At 54.6% G+C, this 20,298-nt stretch overlaps 1 protein-coding gene across 3 annotated transcripts in view; it reads left to right on the top strand.

Annotated features, from left to right (window-relative positions):
* The window catches only part of PAX7 (paired box 7), a 102,633-nt gene that overhangs the window by 36,605 nt on the left and 45,730 nt on the right, over window positions 1-20,298 (top strand). For all 3 annotated transcript variants that reach the window (XM_058855162.1, XM_058855161.1, XM_058855160.1), the window contains exon 5: window positions 12,691-12,890. In XM_058855162.1, the coding sequence (XP_058711145.1) occupies window positions 12,691-12,890 (200 nt within the window). The remainder of the gene's footprint in view (window positions 1-12,690; window positions 12,891-20,298) is intronic.

Genomic DNA, 20,298 nt, shown 5'->3' with positions numbered 1-20,298 from the left:
GTGGGGTTTTTGGAGCTGGTTTGGGATTTTTGGCACTGGTTTGGGATTTCCTGCACTGGTTTGGGAATTTTGGAGCTGGTTTGAGATTTTCAGGGCCAGTTTGGCTTTTTCAGGGCCAGTTTGGCTTTTTCGGGGCTGGTTTGGTTTTTTCGGGGTCAATTTGCATTTTTTCAGGACCACTTTGAGATTTTTGGGGCCGGCTTGGAATTCTCAGGACCCATTTGGAATTTCCAGGACCGATTTTGGCTTTTTGGGGCCGCTCCCGGTGCCCGCACGCCCCTGGCAGTGGCAGCCGCCACGAGACGTGGCAGCAATTAAGAACTGAGCGTCTTTCCCAGCAATCCTGGAGCTAAGGAACCACCATGGTCCAGTGCCTCAAAAATCCCCATTAGCCCACGCCACTTATGGCCATAAAATTCCTCGTTTTCTGCTTTTCATCGGCCTCACCCCGGAATCTTCGTTTTGCTTTATTTCTACATTTGCACTCCAACAATGGCAATCAGCCCGTGCCCAGAGTGTTGCAAATCAGAAATTTGTCCACATTTTTTCCACCACCTTCCCGGGCGAATCCGCCTTTTTCCCTGGGAACGGCCGGGAGCAGGCGGGGGAAGGGGCCGGAGATTGATCGGAGCCCTTGGAAATCGCCGGGATTGGGGCAGGGAGAGGGGGAGCAGCGGGAATTCTGCCGTTAAAAGGCAGCTCGTGGTGGCAGGAGCTCCTCTGGAAAACACGGAGCCACCAGGGAGTTTTCCCCAGCCCGCTCGGAGAGTTTGGATTTGGGGTTTTTTTGGGGGTTGGTTTGGGTTTAAAGCAGCCCGTGCTGGTTAAACTGGGAGAAAGACCCACCAGGTTCTGTCTGTGGAGTGAGGGAAAGGAAGATCCGAGGATGTTTTGTTCTGTTCATCGTGGCCTGGGAGGGTTTTGGGGTTTTGAGGTTTTGGGGTTTTGGCAGCTGAGCGCTGCTTTCAGCAGATTTGGGGGTCAGCCCCACAGATCAGTCCTGGGCTCTCTGCAGAGCTGGGAACACCTCCCAGTTCATGTCCTGGAGATGTGACCCCACCTGGGTTGTCCCCGTGGGGACAATTTTGGGGATCAGCCCCACAATTCCACACCCAGGGTCTCTGCAGAGCTGGGGACACCTCCCAGTTCATGTCCCAGAGCTGTGACCTGGGTTGTCCCCGTGGGGACAATTTTGGGGGTCAGCCCCACAAATCCACACCCAGGGTCTCGGCAGAGCTCAGACAGCTCCCAGTTCATGTCCTGGAGATGTGACCCCACCTGGGCTGTCCTTTGGGGACAATTTTGGGGATCAGCCCCACAGATCAATCCTGGGCTCTCTGCAGAGCTGGGGACACCTCCCAGTCCCCTCACTGTGACCCCACCTGGGCTGTCCCCGTGGGGACAATTTTGGGGATCAGCCCCACAGATCAGTCCTGGGCTCTCTGCAGAGCTCAGACAGCTCCCAGTTCATGTCCTGGAGATGTGACCCCACCTGGGCTGTCCCTGTGGGGACAATTTTGGGGGTCAGCCCCACAGATCCACACCCAGGATCTCTGCAGAGCTGGGAACAGCTCCCAGTTCATGTCCCAGAGCTGTGACCCCACCTGGGCTGTCCCTGTGGGGACAATTTTGGGGGTCAGCCCCACAAATCCACACCCAGGGTCTCTGCAGAGCTCAGACACCTCCCAGTTCATGTCCCAGAGCTGTGACCCCACCTGGGCTATCCCTGTGGGGACAATTTTGGGGATCAGCCCCACAGGTCAATCCTGGGCTCTCTGCAGAGCTGGGAACACCTCCCAGTTCATGTCCCAGAGCTGTGACCCACCTGGGCTGTCCCTGTGGGGACAATTTTGGGGATCAGCCCCACAGATCAGTCCTGGGCTCTCTGCAGAGCTGGGGGCACCTCCCAGTCCCCTCACTGTGACCCCACCTGGGCTGTCCCTGTGGGGACAATTTTGGGGATCAGCCCCACAGATCAGTCCTGGGCTCTCTGCAGAGCTCAGACAGCTCCCAGTTCATGTCCCCTCACTGTGACCCCACCTGGGCTGTCCCCGTGGGGATAATTTTGGGGATCAGCCCCACAGATCCACACCCAGGGTCTCTGCAGAGCTCAGACACCTCCCAGTTCATATCCCAGAGCTGTGACCCCACCTGGGCTGTCCTCTGGGGACTATTTTGGGGATCAGCCCCACAGATCAGTCCCGGGCTCTCTGCAGAGCTGGGAACAGCTCCCAGTTCATGTCCCAGAGCTGTGACCCACCTGGGCTGTCCCTGTGGGGACAATTTTGGGGATCAGCCCCACAGATCAATCCTGGGCTCTCTGCAGAGCTGGGACAGCTCCCAGTTCATGTCCTGGAGATGTGACCCTACCTGGGCTGTCCCTGCGAGGACAATTTTGGGGATCAGCCCCACAAATCCACACCCAGGGTCTCTGCAGAGCTCAGACAGCTCCCAGTTCATGTCCCCTCACTGTGACCCCACCTGGGCTGTCCTTTGGGGACAATTTTGGGGGTCAGCCCCACAGATCAATCCTGGGCTCTCTGCAGAGCTGGGAACAGCTCCCAGTCCCCTCACTGTGACCCCACCTGGGCTGTCCAGGTCCATCTCAGGACCAGGCTGTTCCAGGGCACCCAGAGCCCTTCATCCCAGCGGCTGATCCCGAATTCAGCCCCGTGGGGCTCATCCCGCGGGCCCATCCCGGTGTTTCCCGGGAGCGGGGAGCGCTGGCCGCGGCCGGAGCCAGCTGGCAGCAGGGACAGTCACCCCTGGTGACCTCTGAAGGCAGCTCTGAGCAAAGCCTTGTGCTCCGTGCCCTTCCCAGGGAGGTTTGTCGGAATCCAAAGAAACAGGAACAGAGGGAAAAAAAAAAATAAATAAAAAAAGAGGAGATTTTTAGGACTTAGCCGCGGCCTGCCTGGATTTCCCTCTCTGGCATTTGGATACTGGAGAAAAAAAAATGGCTGGGATTTAAAAAGGGCTTGGGGAGGAAAATTCTGGCTGGCGGGAGCAGCCTCGTGCGGCTGCCGGGGGCAGGGGTGACCTACTAAGGGCTTTTTATTCCTCGCCGGCCTCTGGGATATCGGGAGTTGTTCCGCTCAAATCCATCCTCTCGCCTTTCCTGAGCCATCCAAACCCGGCTCTTCCTGCTGGATCCGCCCCCGCTGTCACCTTCTGTCCTCTCCCTGTCCTGCTTTTTTCTGGGATCATGGGATGGGTTGGGCTGGAGGGACCTTTGAGCCCACCCGGTTCCACCCCAGGGATTCCTGCGGCTGCTCCAAGCCCCGTCCTACCCAGCCTTGGGCGCTTCCAGGGATGGAGAATACGCGGCTTTTCTTGGAAATCTATTCCAGGATTCCATTCCAGGCCTCTCTGCCCCCACAGGGAAGAATTTATCCCAAATGTCCCATCCAAACTTCCCCTGTTTCATCTCAAATCCTGTCATTCTCTCTCTTACCCCTCGTACCCCAAATCTCAGAGATCAATGCTGGAAAACACCTTTCATTAAAACTTTTCCCACTGGAGTTTATCCCTCCCTGTCAAGGCATTCCCAGCCCCTCTCCTGGAATATCCTGAGCAGGTTTGGGGGCCAAAACAGAAGGAAGGTGTGAAAATATCCAGGATATTTTCCCTTCCCTTCCCTTCCCTTCCCTTCCCTTCCCTTCCCTTCCCTTCCCTTCCCTTCCCTTCCCTTCCCTTCCCTTCCCTTCCCTTCCCTTCCCTTCCCTTCCCTTCCCTTCCCTTCCCTTCCCTTCCCTTCCCTTCCCTTCCCTTCCCTTCCCTTCCCTTCCCTTCCCTTCCCTTCCCTTCCCTTCCCTTCCCTTCCCTTCCCTTCCCTTCCCTTCCCTTCCCTTCCCTTCCCTTCCCTTCCCTTCCCTTCCCTTCCCTTCCCTTCCCTTCCCTTCCCTTCCCTTCCCTTCCCTTCCCTTCCCTTCCCTTCCCTTCCCTTCCCTTCCCTTCCCTTCCCTTCCCTTCCCTTCCCTTCCCTTCCCTTCCCTTCCCCCCTTTTCCCACATTTTCCCCCAAAATTTGGGGATTTGGGATAACAAGGAATTACTTTCATGTGTTTGCCGTGGGAATATTTTCGATCCAAACCTTAGTCCTGCGCTAAAAATTCCGGACTTTGGGAATACCGCTGAATTTTTTTAAATCCGTAAAACGCTCCCGAGCCGACCTTTTCCGTGGTTTTGATGGAATTTTGAGGGTTTGGAAAGGGAAACTTTGCTGCTGTGGGAATGAAATGGATCCAAGGGCTGCTCCGTGGGAATAAAAAAGGAGAGAAAAGTGGAATCTGGCTTCTCGGAGGGAATTCCATGCCATTCCCGCTTGATTTTTGGGAGTAATTTATGGATTCATCAAAATGAGGAGAATTTATGGATTTGTGGTTGTGGTGAACTGGACTGAACTCCAGAGGAATGTTTGGAGCCAGGCGTTGGAATTTCGGTGGATTTCAGGTTCTTTGCCTGTGGGTTGGGAACTTCCAGGGGTTTCCATGGCTCTGGAATGGTTGGGAATGGTGGGGAATGGAATGGCAGGGAATTCTGGCATTCCCAAACCATTCCCAACCATTCCCAACCATTTCCTGCCATTATAAACCATTCCAAACCACTCCCTGCTATTCCCAACCACTCCCTGCCATTCCCAACCATTCCCAGCCATTCCAAACAATTCCCAGCCATTCCAAACAATTCCCAACCATTCCCAGCCATTATAAACCATTCCAAACCACTCCCAGCTATTCCCAACCATTCCCAGCCATTCCAAACCATTCCCAACCCATTCCAAACAATTCCCAACCATTTCCTTCCATTATAAACCATTCCAAACCACTCCCTGCTATTCCCAACCACTCCCTGCCATTCCCAACCATTCCCAACCATCCCAAACCATTCCCTGCCATTCTAAACCATTCCCAACCACTCCCTGCCATTCCCAACCATTCCCAACCACTCCCCACAATTCCCTGCCATTCCCATCCATTCCAAGCCATTCCCAGGCATTCCCAGCCCGTTCCCTGTAATTCCCAACCGTTCCCTGCTATTCCCAGCCATTCCCATCTCCTGGAAGTTTCCCATTCGCCCCAAATTTCCCAGCTCCCTGTTGTCCCCATTCCCGGGGCAGCGGCGCATCCTCGATTCCCAGGCCGGGAGAGGAAGGAATTCCATCCTCCCAAACCGGGAGAGCCGCGGCGGAGCTCGGAGCCCCAAAGAACCGCGGGGATCCCGAACCCACGAAAACCACAACAAAAAACCCCAAAAACACGAAAACCCTGAACCGTCCACACCGCCGCATCCCCAACCCCGAGCCCTCCTCATCCCTCCCCTCCTCCCGCGGCATCCCGGGCTCCTTCCCGGTGGTTTTTAATATTCAGGCCGTACCTTCCACATGAGCAGTGCTGAAGGGCCGAGTGTCGGGGCTGTCAGCCGCACATTCAGCCGCCCGCGACCCCCTAAGGTGCGGCTCCAAAGGAACCCGCACAAAACAAAACCCCCCGGTTTTGTTCAGCCCAAGGTGAGACAATGCGGGCAGGGCCCTGCTCCAGATGACAGCGCTGATAAAGGAGCGCGGCGCAGGGATATCTTCCTTTCTTCGCGCTCCTCCATTCAATCCTTCTTTCTGTCACTCGCATTCTCTCTTCCCTACATTTCCCTTTCTTCTCTTTCTTCTGGCGGGGACGGGCCCGGGGGTTCAATCGCGGGCGAATGTCACAGCCCCGAGGGGCGCGTCCCGCCCGGGCCTTTCTCCCAAACGCGTCCCGGGGGGTTCCTGACATGAATGGAAAGCTGGGAGCGGGTTTTTTTTCTTGGAGAGGGGGAAAAGCGGGCAGGGGAGGGGGGGAAAAGTGGAGAGAAAGAGAGAGGAGGCGGCGGGAGCGCGGCAGGAGAAGCGGGATCGGCGGTGGGGTGGGAATATCCAGAGATAAACGTGGATTAATTTATAAATGTGTAGGAAGTGTAATGCCCAAATCAAAACGCGCAGGGACGCGGTGAGTGGGTGAGGGATAGAAATTCAGATATTCCAAAAGTCCTCCGTGAGTTTTGCTGCATCCCTGGTTTCCCAGATGGAGCACGAAGGGAGGGGAGGGAAGTGGTGGATTGGGGCCACTGGGATCTGTCCCTGGCACTGGGATCTGTCCCTGGCACTGGGATCTGTCCTTGGCACCGGGATCTCTCCCGGGATCAGGGATATGTCCCTGGCACTGGGATCTGTCCCTGGCATTGGGATCTGCCCCTGGCACTGGGATCTGTCCCTGGCACTGGGATCTCTCCCTGGGACTGGGATCCCTGCCTGGCATTGGGATCTCTCCCTGGATCAGGGATCTGTCCCTGGATCAGGGATCTCTCCCTGGCACTGGGATCTCTCCCTGGATCAGGGATCTCTCCCTGGGACTGGGATCTCTCCCTGGCATTGGGATCTGCCCCTGGCATTGGGATCTCTCACTGGCACTGGGATCTGTCCCTGGCACTGGGATCTCTCCCTGGATCAGGGATCTGTCTCTGGATCAGGGATCTCTCCCTGGATCAGGGATCTGCCCCTGGCATTGGGATCTCTCCCTGGATCAGGGATCTCTCCCTGGCACTGGGATCCCTGCCTGGCACTGGGATCTCTCCATGGCTGCCAGAGCTCTGGAATTGTCCAGCAGCCCCAGGAGCTCCCTCTCCCCGGGACTGGAATCTTTGGGAATCTCCAGGCCTGGAGGGAAGAGCTCCTCCTCCTTCAGGAACCCGAGGTGGGACCAAGGCAGGGGAGGCAGGGGTTGTCACTGATGGGAAACTCTGAGCCTGGATTTGTGGGATGGAGCCTCTGGGAAACTGAGCCTGGATTTGTGGGATGGAGCCTCTGGGAAACTGAGCCTGGATTTGTGGGATGAAGCCTCTGGGAAACTGAGCCTGGATCTGTGGGATGGAGCCTCTGGGAAACTGAGCCTGGATTTGTGGGATGGAGCCTCTGGGCACACGGGGTGGGAAGGAATGGGTCAGACCATGGACAATCCACCCCAAAATGCAGAAAAAACCTCAGCTGGGGCCTCCCCAGAAGCCAAAATGTGGCTGTGGGGCTCCAGCCCAGCCAGCTCTGGGAAAATTCCAGACTGAAAGGCGCTGGAATAGATCAGGGCTGCGGGATGGGATCTGGGGTGGAAGAACAGCCACGTTTCTCCAGAGAAGAACCGAGGTGTGAGGGTGAAACTCCAGGGTCCTTCCCTCCTTCCCTCGGTGGCTCAGAGTGGCTGCCTGGAAGAGAGGCGGGACAAGGCTAAGAGAATATAAGTATTTTCATATTTTAGTAATTTAGTACTTAATATTTAGTATTTCAGTATTTCTTTTATTTTTATAGCATTTTTATTTTAGTATTTAATTTGGTATTTATGGGTATTTTATTTTAGTATTTAATTGGGTATTTATGGGTATTTTTATTTTTATTTTAGTATTTAATTGGGTATTTATGGACATTTTTATTTTTATTTTAGTATTTAATTGGGTGTTGATGGGTATTTATTAAAGGCCTCCCACAGATGCCCCTGGGGCACTCAGGAGCCTCCCAGGCTCCCCCCGAGGTGGACGATGCTCACGGGTTTTTTACACAATTATAAATTTACTCCATTATCGGGGGTCAATCCCCCAATTACAGCTGCAGGTAATGAATTTATTAAAGTTTTAATAACTCATTTTGTTGATCCTTTGCGGGGCCTGGGGCTGTCAGGTGCCCTTGGGTTTGTTTTGTCTGAATAAAACGGGCGAGCAGCAGCTGACAGGCTGCGGGGTTCGGAGCTGGGGACTAGAACAGCGCAGGACCTGAAAAATTTAAGAGCTGAATCCTAGAGCATCGCCCTCCTTCCTTCCTTCCCTGCTTCCCTCCCTCTCTCCCGGGCTGGATCCTGCCACAGGCACGAGGCCATGAATATTGAAGTGCCAGAGGGGCTTTTATGGACTCCACAGATGTGCCGGGACTCGGGGCCGGCCCCAGCACCTCGGGCCGCTTGAAAAGGCCGAACAAAAGCCCGAAGAAAGAGGGCGAGGGGCGGAGGGGGCAGGGAGGCGAGGACCAGGAAAAAAAAAAAAAAAAAGTTGAAAGCGAAGAAAAGAGGGCCGGAGTTGATGGATATTCCATCTGTTTGTGCTCGGGGGATTCACAAAGGCTGCCGGGACGTGGCTCCCTCTTTGCCCTGCCTCCCTCCTGCTCCCGATGTTCGGGATGCGTTGGGTTTGCTCGGGAAGGAGAGGAAAGTTTTGGGGGTTTGGGATGTGTGTGGGGACTGGGCAGTGGGGCAGATCCTCACGAACAGCCCCGTGGATCCCTGCAGGGAATCCCTGGGATCGGATCAGCCCCGTGGATCCTGCTATTCCCACATGGAGCCTCTGGGATGGGATCTGGGATTGAATCTGCCCTGTGGATCCTGCTATTCCCACAGGGAACCTCTGGGATCTGATCTGGGATTGATTCTGCCCTGTGGATCCTGCTATTCCCACAGGGAATCTCTGGGATCTGATCTGGGAACAGATTGGCCCCGTGGATTCCGCTTTTCCTACAGGGAACCTCTGGGATCGGATCTGGAATTGAATCTGCCCTGTGGATTTCAGTATTCCCATGGGGAACCTCTGGGATCAGATTGGCCCCGTGGATTCCGCTTTTCCTACAGGGAACCTCTGGGATGGGATCTGGGATTGAATCTGCCCTGTGGATCCTGCTATTCCCACAGGGAACCTCTGGGATGGGATCTGGGATTGAATCTGCCCTGTGGATCCTGCTATTCCCACAGGGAATCTCTGGGATGGGATCTGGGATTGAATCTGCCCTGTGGATCCTGCTATTCCCACAGGGAATCTCTGGGATCGGATCTGGGATCAGATCCCCCCACCTCTGAAGGAGGACAAGTTTTGGGATATTCCCAGAGTTTTCTTGGGCTCCATGCGTGGCTTTGGGGAAGAGCAGCTGGGTAGGGAAGGAATTCCGTCTCCTTTGTGGGTTTGGAAAAGTTCTCCTGGCCTTCGGCTTCCCGGCCAAGGTGTCCCCTCCCAGCCCCACCCACTGTGGGGGTGAGCGGGGTTTGTTCCACACCTCTCCTTCCCCGGGAATTCAGGAATTCCAACTTTTCCATGGAGAGATGGACAAGGGAGTTCTGGAGGTTGTGCTGGGAAGAACAAAACGGTGGCAGGACAATTCTGCACCGCCTTTTCCGGCTCCCAATCCTGTTCCCTCCCCAGTCCCACACCATCCCCAATCTCACTCCCAATCCTGCTCCCGCCCCAATCCCTCTCCCTCCTCAATCCCGATCCCTCCCCAGTCCCGCTCTGTCCCCAATCCCAGTTTTTCCCATCAATCTTTCCCGGGATAAGATCCCGGAGGATCTGCCTGCCGGTCACCCTGCTGCTCCCCACCCTTCATCCTCCCCACCCAGGAAGGCGCTGCTGGAAATTTCTGCGCCTTCTCCTTTGCAGGCTGCCCGTGCTCAGCAAGGGTAAAACTCCACCAGGTCATTCCTGCCACAAAAATCCCTGGAAATTTGGGTCTCCCCCTGCTCCTGCTGCTGGCAGATTTGCCCACACAAGGACGGGCTGGAAAAAATGGTTTGAGTTTGGGACGAATCCTGGGATTCTCCACATCTTTGGAAAACCGGTGGCACGGGAGCTTTGGGGAGAGTGAGGGAACGGATTATCCGCGATATTCCATCCGGTTGGGAAGGGGAATGTGGGGCTGCGAGAGCGGCAGGTGAGGGAGCTGCTGGTGGGGTGTGCTGGATGTGCCGGGGAGCCCATCCCAGCTGGAAAACATTCCCTGTCCTTTCCCGCATCCCTGCCTGACAGCGGCAGCTGCTCCGGCTGCGAGCAGCTGGTCCCAGGAATTCCCTGGGAGTTTTCCTGCTCCTTCGCTTCCAGCTTTGAGGTCGGGCTCTTGGAGCCGGGCTCTTGGCACCGGGAGCTGTTCCCAGCCCTTCCCGGCCCCCAGGGTCACCGGGGGTGGATCCCGCCAGCTCCGGCGCGGCTGGAAATTTGGGATAACGCCCAGCAGGAGCATTGGGAAGCTTAGGAATGGAGGGGTTTATCCCGATTTTGGTTTTGATTATCTCGAGTCTTTTCAGCCCGAAATCAGCACCACGCTGCGGACAGAGGGTGACAACCCCTCCTCCTCTCCCAAAACCCCGTGGACAAATCAGGGATCCTTCAGCAGGAGCTGGGGAAGGAGGTTTGGGGCGGTTTTCCCTTCCCAGGTGAAGCGAGGGAGGTGAAATTTGGCTCAAATCCTTTCCCGGGTGGTTTTCCCTGTACCTCGGGAGCTCCGGATCGCGGGAGCGGGATGGGAGGAGCAGCCGAGCTCATGAATGATGGAGCAGCTCCGGCGAGGAGCTTCGGGGAATTTGCTGGAGCTTTCCAGATGTGCCTTTGCTCCTGCAAGGCCCAGATGTGCGGGCTCCTACCTGCCCCGCATCATCTGGGGCCCAGATGTGCAGCCCTGCTGCTCTCAGGCACAGATGTTCCTTCTCCTGGAGACTCCAGACCTTCCCTGGAAGCGGACAAATCCCAAAAATCTCCTTTTGAAACAAATTCTGGCTGCACCAGGGAGAACTTCCACATCTTTTAGGATTTTTTTTTAAGATCTTTAAAATGGGGGGCAGAGGGATGGTTCCAGAGGGAACCATCAGGGAATTTCTCACTGATTTTGGAGGAGAAATTCAGGAATTAGCTTTGGATCTAAAAGCTTTTAAGGCATTTAATGGGAATGCCAGAGCCTGAAGGAGGGAAAACCTCTCCAAAGGGTGTTTTTCCCCCCAAAACAACTCCTGGAGCAGAGCTTCCCCTGGCTCCAGCACCTTTTCCAAGATCCCACACTGCATCCTCCCCACAAGCCCCGGGACATAAATGGAATTTTGTTTGGAATGCAGAGGCTTTTTGTGGTGATCTCGGTACAAAGGAGGCGGCTCCGGGGGGATCCGCGCCTCCCACCCCTCAAACTCCCCGGCAGCTGTCGGGAGCCACAGCTGCAGCTCCCAGCGCTGCCAAGAAGAAAAGCAGATTTTTGGGTGATGATAATATAGGAGCCGAACGAAAAAAGGGTGGAAAAAAAAAAAAAAATCGGCTGGAAAACACGGTTAGAGACTTCAGGGAACTTTACGGTCAAGCTGAGCTTACGTAAACCCTGCTTTAATCCTGAATTAGCAAAGGTTGGCCCGAAAGGGAAAGGACTTTGCTGCGAGCACGATTTGGTTCTGGCTCTCAGAGAGGCTGGGTGGTTCCTGTGGAAAACAACAGCCAGGCTCGGAAAGGGAAAAAAATCAATTAATCCGGTGAATCCCTTGTTTTCTTGGGAAAGAGGGAAAAGGTGGCAGGGCTGGAGCTGTCCCCAGCTCAAAGGTTTCCTGTGTCCTGTTGTCCCTTCTCTGCTGCCCTGGACTGAGGGGACATTTTTGTGGTGTGGCTGAGACCCTCCAAAATCAACATCAGCACCCCATAAAACCCCACGTGGAACACCTCTGGAATCTGGGATTGCTCCAGCAGAGCCAACATTGGAGTCCCAGCTCCTCCAAAAGCCACTGAGCACCTGGGGAATATCCACGTGGGGCCTTCTGCTGGATCTCCATCCAAAACTGGGTTTATTTATTCCAGCTCTGCTCCTTCGGGTTCAGGAGAGCCCCAGGAGGCCACAGCTGGTGTCGGGATCAAGGCAGGGAGAAGGGAGAAGGGAAAAGTCCAGGGAAAGTCGAGGTGGAGGAATAAGTGACTGATTAAATATTGGGAGAGGACTGGATGGTGTCTGAATTCCGTAGGGAATCTGGGAGTTGAGGAGCTGAGCTGTCTCCTGCTGAAGCCGAGCTGGAAAGGTCTTTCCCCATCTGGAAAAATTCCCAATTGTTCCTTTTTTTTTTTTTTTTTAAACTTCCTAAGTTTTAAAAGCTGAAATCTCCAACCCCAGAACTTGATAAAACATGGGAGGAAATTGGGCAGCGCGAGTCAAAGCATCATTTGTTGCCAGCATTTCAGTTCCTGCCTTTTTCGGGGCAAAATGGGCAACTCTGAAACGGGAATTTCCAAGGAAAAATGGAATTTCTCCATTTTTCTTTTCTCTGTAACGATTTGAATTAGGGACTACGAGCTCCCCTTTTCCTGCGAGAAGTTTTGATTTCCAAGGTTTTCTTCGCAATGTGGGGAAAAATAATGGGAGGAAATGCCGTAAACAGCATAAAAACAGTGGATGCTTTATCCATGGGCAGCGTTTTTCCTTGTGAGGGTGGTGAGGCCCAGAAAAATTGGGAATTCCCCAGCCCTGGAAGCGCCCAAGGCTGGGTTGGGCTTGGAGCAACCTGGGGTAGTGGAAGGTGTCCCTGCCCATGGAAGGGGTGGAATGAGATGGGATTTAAGGTTCCTTTCAGCTCAAACCAGTCTGGGATTCTGGGATTCCCACAGCTGTGGAGAAAGCCAGACTTGAGGGACTCCTTTTCTTGGATATTGGGAAGAAATTCCTCCCTGGGAGGGGAATGGATTTCCCAGAGAAGCCGTGGCTGCCCCGGGACAGCGGGAGGTGTCCGTGCCCGTGGCAGGGTGTGGCACTGGATAAACTCCGAGGCCTTTCCAACCCAAACCGGAATATTCACAATTCCCAGCTTTATTCCGCCGACTTCTCCGGGCTCTTTAACCCTTCCAGTATTTTTCCCGGTGGGAAACCTCCCCTTGCTGACCTCCCAATTCTCCCTCTCCGCAGGGAACCGCCTGGACGAGGGCTCGGACGTGGAGTCGGAGCCGGACCTGCCGCTGAAGCGGAAGCAGCGCCGGAGCCGCACCACGTTCACGGCGGAGCAGCTGGAGGAGCTGGAGAAGGCCTTCGAGAGGACCCACTACCCCGACATCTACACCCGCGAGGAGCTGGCCCAGCGCACCAAGCTCACCGAGGCCCGCGTGCAGGTAAGGCCCGGCCTAACCATGGACGCCCCAGAGTAACCGCGCGCAGCCCAGCCTAACCCTGTTCATCCCAGTTTAACGCTGCACTCCCCGGCCTAACCCCGCACATTCCGGCCTAATTCTGCTCTCCCTGGCCTAACCCAGCACTCCCCAGCCTAATCCTGCATGTTCTGGCCTAACCGTGCACAGCCCAGCCTAACCCCACTCTCCCTGGCCTAACCCTGCTCTCCCTGGCCTAACCCCACTCTCCCTGACCTAACCCTGCTCTCCCTGGCCTAACCCTGCTCTCCCTGGCCTAACCCTGCTCTCCCTGGCTTAATCCCGCTCTCCCTGGCCTAACCCCACTCTCCCTGGTTTAACTCTGCTCTCCCTGGTTTAACTCTGCTGTCCCTGGTTTAACTCTGCTCTCCCTGGCCTAACCCCGCTCTCCCTGCTCAGAGGAAAACCTTTTCACAGGGGTTCGGACAATCAAACAGATTCTGAAGCAGATCTTTGTTGGAAGCTCCCAGCTGGGCGTGGACCCACCCAGCCATGGGATTCCTCTGGTTTGATAAGGGTGATTAATTAGGATTTCGGACAGGTACAGCCAGTAGGGTGTTCAGGAACTCACCCCACATCAGCCCCAAGGGATTCTTGGCCCCATTTTCTTCTCAGATGGTGGTTGGAAACCAAAATATCCTTCTCCTTGGAAATACAACCCAGCAGCGTTTCGGGGATGCGTTAGAAGCTTAATTATTGTCCTAAAAATCTGGGATAAAGTGTAGGAAAGCCACCAGGAGCTGCGTAACTCCGGGATGGCGTCCTACAGAGCTAAAGGGGGGAAAAACAAAGATCTCCAGGCATCACCTCCCATCGGAGAGGAGCTGGGAATGCTCCAAGGTGGGAGCCGAGGTCAAACCCAGCTCAGCCTCTCGGGCTCTGTGGGTGCCGTCCAACTCATCCACATTCCCACGGATTTTGAGACGCCCTCGGGATTTGGCCCCTCCAGCGGTACCAGCTGCAGGCTTTGCATCCCCGCTGGGAGCAGGAGCCAAACTTTGGCATTTTCTCTTGGAGGCGATCCCTCTGTTTGCCCGGGAGGACTCGGTGCGTGTTTATTCCCGGCTGGAGCGATCCCACGTTTCCCAGCTTTGCCCCGGGGAGCGGATCAGGTTTTGCAAAGTTTGCAAGTTCCCCGTGTGAATTTTCAGAGGAGTTTTGGGTTGTTTTGTCGGGTTTTTTTTTGCCCCCCTCCTTGGATCTCCGGAGAGCACAAGGATGGATGGGGGGTGGAGGGCAGGAGAGGGGAGGAGCGGGAAGGGAGGGTTTGGAGCCGGGAATTCTGACATGGACACGATTAATGGCCCTGGCGGGAGCTGCACACAGAGCCCCCTTATGTGTCCCACATAAAGGCTGGGTCAGCAGCCTGTGCAAACAGCACCGGGATCAGCAGATCCCGGGATAATGGAATCCCTCGGGAAAGACCGGGAAGGGGGAGGGATTGAGGATTGGGAGGGTTACAGCAGTGAAATGGAGACCCCCGCTGTCCATGCTCCCAGCAGGAATCCCGGGCACTGGGGGAGCAGGGAAAGGGCTCTCCAGGCTCTCTCCTGCCAGAGAAACGCTCCTGGAATGAGCTTTTCCAAAGGAAACCAGGCTGGGATTGCCTGTGGGTGTCGACATGAGGATGAGCTCACCCTGGAACCACAACTGGGTTTTGGGGTTTTCCTTTCTGATGTCTGGGAATGGGGGTGGCCCCACTCCTGGTTAAGGATTTTTCCCGAAGGATTGGGAATGGGGTTGGCCAATAGATGCTGTCTCCTTGCTCCAGCTTCCACCTGGGAAATCCTGGATTTCCTGGAGCTGTCACCTCCCTCCAGCTTCCTCCTGAGAAATCCTGGATTTCCTTGGAGCTGTCACCTCCCTCCAGCTTCCTCCTGAGAAATCCTGGATTTCCTTGGAGCTGTCACCTCCCTCCAGCTTCCACCTGGGAAATCCTGGATTTCCTGAAGCTGTCACCTCCCTCCAGCTTCCTCCTGGGAAATCCTGGATTTCCTTGGAGCTGTCACCTCCCTCCAGCTTCCTCCAGGGAAATCCTGGATTTCCTTGGAGCTGTCACCTCCTTCCAGCTTCCTCCTGGGAAATCCTGGATTTCCTGAAGCTGTCACTTCCCTCCAGCTTCCTCCTGAGAAATCCTGGATTTCCTTGGAGCTGTCACCTCCCTCCAGCTTCCTCCTGAGGAATCCTAGATTTCCTGGAGCCATCATCCCTCTAGACTTGGCTGTGGAGACTGGAAAAGGAAATCCAGAAAAATTTAAGCTGTTCTGGCTTTGATCTTGGCCCAGGGAGCTCAGAAGTGTTGGTTCGGTGGCCGTGGAGGATCAGGGATGTTTGGAGCCTGGGAAAGCGGCTCATGAAGGGAATGAAGCCACCGGGGGTCGGAATGTGGTGAATTCCCCCAGTTTTGTTTTGGATGTTTTGCCCAAAGTGCTCTTCCTCGTGTAGGTGGGCGCAAAGCTGGGGATGGAAAATGGATGTTCCCCTGGTAAAGAAGGGGGAAAAACAGAATTTCGAGGGAGAGCAGAGTTTAGGGAACACTGTGGGATGAGGTTGCATGGGGGATGCTGAGGAGGAAGGGAAGAACCCCAAGATTCCAGCGAGAGCACGAACCTTTTCCAAGGATCTGGGCGGGGGGAGGAGGGAAAATAATTAATTAGTTCATTAAAAAAGAACTTTTCCCTTGTCCCAAGCTGGGATCTCCCAATCCCTCCCTGCTCCCAGGCCCTCGGTGAGGAGGCTCCTGCCAGGGCTGTGCAGCAGCTGCTCTCCGAGGCACATTCCTGCTGCCTTTCTCATTCCGGCAGCCTGGCACGGGCGGCTTCTTCCCACCGCCTGGGAGGCTGCCGGCCCTTGGCAGATGTTCTGGATCTCGGGGCGGATCTCCCGCTGCCTCTCGGGGTCTGCAAACATCGCTCAGGCAAGATCCAGGGCAAAAAAAAAATTAAAAAAATAAAAAAATAGCCCCACACAGACATAAATCCACACGGACACATCCAGCAGGGAATCGTCCCCCACCTCGGGGGTTCTCTTCAGTCTCGGCTGAGGTTTTAAGCCAAGAGTTGAGTTTTGGGTTAAAAATGGCTCCAAAGCAGCGAGGTCAGCTCAGAGCAGGGGTTCTGGGGGTGTTCACACAGCACGGAGGGACAGGGCACAGGGAATGGCTCGGAATGAAAAGAGGGACGGTTTAGGTGGGATATCTGGGAGAAATTCCTCCCTGTGAGGAGGGGGAGTGCCCAAGGCCAGGCTGGACGGGGCTGGGAGCAGCCTGGGAAAGCGGGAGTGTCCCTGGCACTTTGAGGTCCCTCCAACCCAAACCACCCTGGGATTCATTCCATGATTCATTCCCATTCCATGATTCATTCCCATTCCATGATTCATTCCATGATTCCAGGAAGGGCCTCACCAACACCTGCCCATCCTCCTCATCCCTGAACTCCACATGTGGGGTGGGGGCAGAGGTGAGGAGGTGACCCAAAAGTGGGACTGGAGAGCAGCTGCCCCACATCTGGTCCTCGTTCCACTCATCCCCTGGATCGCAGTTCGGGGGTGGCTTTCTTTCTGCGTCCAATTCCTGTTCCTATTCCTATTGCTATTCCTATTGCTATTCCTATTGCTATTCCTATTGCTATTCCTATTGCTATTCCTATTCCTATTCCTATTCCTATTCCTATTCCTATTCCTATTCCTATTCCTATTCCTATTCCTGTTCCTGTTCCTATTCCTGTTCCTATTCCTATTCTTGTTCCTGCACCTCATTCCTATTCCTGCATCCAATTCCTATTCCTGTTCCTATTCTTTTTCCTGTATCCTATTCCTATTCCTATTCCTATTCCTATTCCTATTCCTATTCCTATTCCTATTCCTATTCCTATTCCTATTCCTATTCCTTATTCCTATTCCTATTCCTATTCCTGTTCCTGTTCCTGTTCCTATCCCTATTCCTGTTCCTGTTCCTGTTCCTATTCCTATTCCTATTCCTATTCCTATTCCTATTCCTATTCCTATTCCTATTCCTATTCCTGCTCTTCTTCCTCCCCCTACTCCTATTCCTGTTGCTCTTCCTGCATCTCCTCCCATGCTGGAATCCCCCTTTCCATACTCCCTGGCCATGTCCAGGGGGATTTTTCCCTCTCTCCGGGCTCCTCCAGGCGACCCCCTCCGAGTGCTGCTCCCTCTCCCCCATCCCTGCTCCCATTCCATGCCCTCCTCCCTGTGGGAAGCTGCGGGCTCTGGCAGCCCTTCCCGGCAGGGCTGGAGCCCGGCTGGGCGCGCAGCTGTCGGGATAACTGGAATTTTGACGCGTTGACAGCTCGCAAACCCCACGAGCCGAGCGAGCAGACAGGGCCGGGGGCGGCCGCTCCCGGCTCCGGTTTCTCGGCACATCCCGGGAGGCCGAGCGGGGTTTCGGAGGGGTCACGGCGGTGTTTGGCTGTTTGGGATGCAGATTCCAGCTCAGGCTTCCAGAGGGATGAGCTGTTAACAGGTTAATCCCAGTCTGAGCAGAGCCAGGGATGAGCCCGCGCCTGGATTTCCGCGGAATTGGGATGGCGGTGGAAATTCCGGGGATTTGTCCTTGAGCGAGGCGATGTCCGGACTCATGACCTGGTCTGAAGGAATTCTCACCCATCTGTGAGCTCCCCTTCCCACCTTCCCAGAAAACAACCCCTGAATGTCCCAACAGGAATTCACTCCCTTAATTTAGCGGGAGCTTTGATTTTGAACTTGGACATTTTCTGGGATTTTCCACCCGTTTTTGTAATTATCTCAGGGATGGTGTCAAAGTTTTGATGTGGGGAAAAAACCCAAAAAAACTTTAAAGCGATTCTGTGACTACTTTGAAGCTTTTCTCCCTGGCATTCCTGGTGGAGGGATTTTTTCCCAGAACAATCCATTTTCCATAAAAAATGGGGAATTTGTGGGGTGGTTCCCAGCAGGAAAATCCTTTTTCCAGGAGATTCTTCCGTAGGTGTAGAAATGACCTCTCCCAGGCAATGCTGGTGTCACAAAAGCCACCAGGGCCAGCAGCCACGGGGCTGGAAAGAATCCTTGGAAAATCCCAGTTGTGGACTGGTGTTCCCAAAGCTGTTCCATTTTTTAGGGCAGGTGACCAACAACCCTCGCTGCTTATTCCCGTTATTTCAGAAATGGAAATAACGAAACAAAATGTTTCGTTTTATGGAAAAATTCGAAATGGAAAGTGAAACAACACTGTCCAAATCGTCCACTTTCCACTTGGAAATTTCTCCACTGGGAATGTTTTCCACAAATATTCCCTGGTGCAGAGGTTCTCCTGGCTTTTTCTCCTGGAGCTGAGATTGAGCCAGTGATTGGAGACTCCAAAATTTTACAATCAAAAATCAGCCAAGATTTCCCCCCAAAAAACCCCAGCGGGTGTTTTTGGCTCCTCAGCATCACCTGGGGGTGACCCAGGTGGGCACAGCTGGGCATGGGATCCAGGTTTGGAGGATTCCAGGGAATACCGGAGGTGGGAGCACTGAGAGCCGATTTTTGATGGCGATTCCCGGGAAATTCCAGGCACTGAGGATCTCTGGTTCCAACCCCAGCCCAGTTCCTGGCTGTGAGGTGGGGAGATCCTGGGAGAGCAGCTGGGGCTGTCCCCAGATCCCTGGAAGGCCAGGTTGGAGCACCCCTCCATCCCATCCCATCCCATGGATCCCATCCCATCCCATCCCATCCCATCCCATCCCATCCCATCCCATCCCATCCCATCCCATCCCATCCCATCCCATCCCATCCCATCCCATCCCATCCCATCCCATGGATCCCATCCCATCCCATGGATCCCATCCCATGGATCCCATCCCATTCCCATTGTCCCATCCCATGGATCCCATCCCATTCCCATTGTCCCATCCCATCCCATCCCCTCACTCCCATCCACTTGAGGAATTCTTTAGGGAATGTTGGAGCCATGGAGGACCCAGTGTCCCAAAGGAACATTCCCCTGCTAACGAGGGCTTCTTTAACCCCGACCAAACCCCTCTCACCCGTTCACCAAAATCCTACAAACCTCCAGGAACCGGGAGGCGCCGGCAGAAAGCCGGACTGAATTCCTTGGATAATCTCATTTGCGAGGAGCCATTTGTTCTGCTCCACTAACCTGGTTTAATATTAATATTTAATATTTAACATTTATCACCACATCAGCCACCAGAGGAACAGGCTCAGCACAAAAGCCCCCAAACCTGTGCATCCTCCCGGGGTTTTTTGGTTTTCCTGTTCTGTCAGAAATTCTCTCGGTGATGCTCCGACATCCCCGGTGTTGCAGACAGCAAACATCACCTCTGGAGCGCTGGGTGTGGATTTACGGGATCCCACCGGCACATCCCGGCAGGATGGAGCAGGGAATACCCCGTGGCTCTTCCCAGCTCCGGTTCCTCTCTAAAACTCCTCTCCGTGCCCTAAATCCCAGTTTTTTTGGGGGGAATGGACAATGCCCTGCTCTGCTTCAGGAGAGCTGGAGAGGCCCCAGGCTGGGAATGCCGCCCCCATGGAATGTTTGGGCTGTCCTGAGGCCCTGACCCACCACAATCCCCTTTCTCCAGCTGGGAAGGGCCCTCAGCTGACCCTGCGGAACATTCTGGGTGTGCTGAGGCCATAAAAGAGCTTTTCCCACCTGGCTCCCTGAGCACAAACAGGTGCTGCAGCCCCCTTGGCTTTCCCAGCCCTGTTTCCATTTATTTTCTCATCCATCCCATCCATCTTTCTCCCACATCAAGTCCTGATTAGGAGGAGCAGGAGCACAACAAGCGGGGTTTTTTTTTATTTTTTTTTAATTTTTTTCCCTCCCACAGGAGGCTCTTTTTGACCTTCCTTTCCTCTCCTTGTCTGACAAATTGTGGGAGCTGATCCATGGCTGGGATAATTCGCTCCAGCCCCATCCTGGCAGGCAGCTGCTCCGGCAGGGATGAGCTGGGGAGCTTTTTCCTCTCCATCCGTGGGAGGCCTGAGGGATATTCAGGATATCCAGGAGTGGGATTGAGCAAGGTGCCCCTACCTGGGCCCTGGCAGTGATCAAGCCATGAAGAAATCCTTGGATTTCTTCTTCCCAGAGTTTTCCACCACGGCATCCCCATCTCTGCTGCAATGCCACGTGGTTTTTAGAACAGGTTTCTCTGTTTAAGGCGTGATTTTGGGGAAAACACCCCAAAAGCAGCAGGTTCAGAGTTCCCAATCCGTGCTGTGCTCCCATTCCCATGGAAAAGAGCCCACGGACACGGCCCAGGGCCCAGCTGGGTGTGGAAATCACCTCAGGGAGCTGCTCTGGGGAAGAACCAGCAGCTGCTCGTGTTCCTGCCCCAGCCCCTTCCCCAGTGCCAGCCCCAAATTCTGGGTTGGTTCTGCAGTTTCT

The sequence above is a fragment of the Poecile atricapillus genome, chromosome 22 (genome assembly GCF_030490865.1).
Source record: "Poecile atricapillus isolate bPoeAtr1 chromosome 22, bPoeAtr1.hap1, whole genome shotgun sequence".
Classification (NCBI taxonomy): Eukaryota; Metazoa; Chordata; class Aves; order Passeriformes; family Paridae; genus Poecile; species Poecile atricapillus.
The sequence above is the reverse complement of the archived record's forward strand: the minus strand, read 5'-3'. Positions and strand labels throughout refer to the sequence as shown.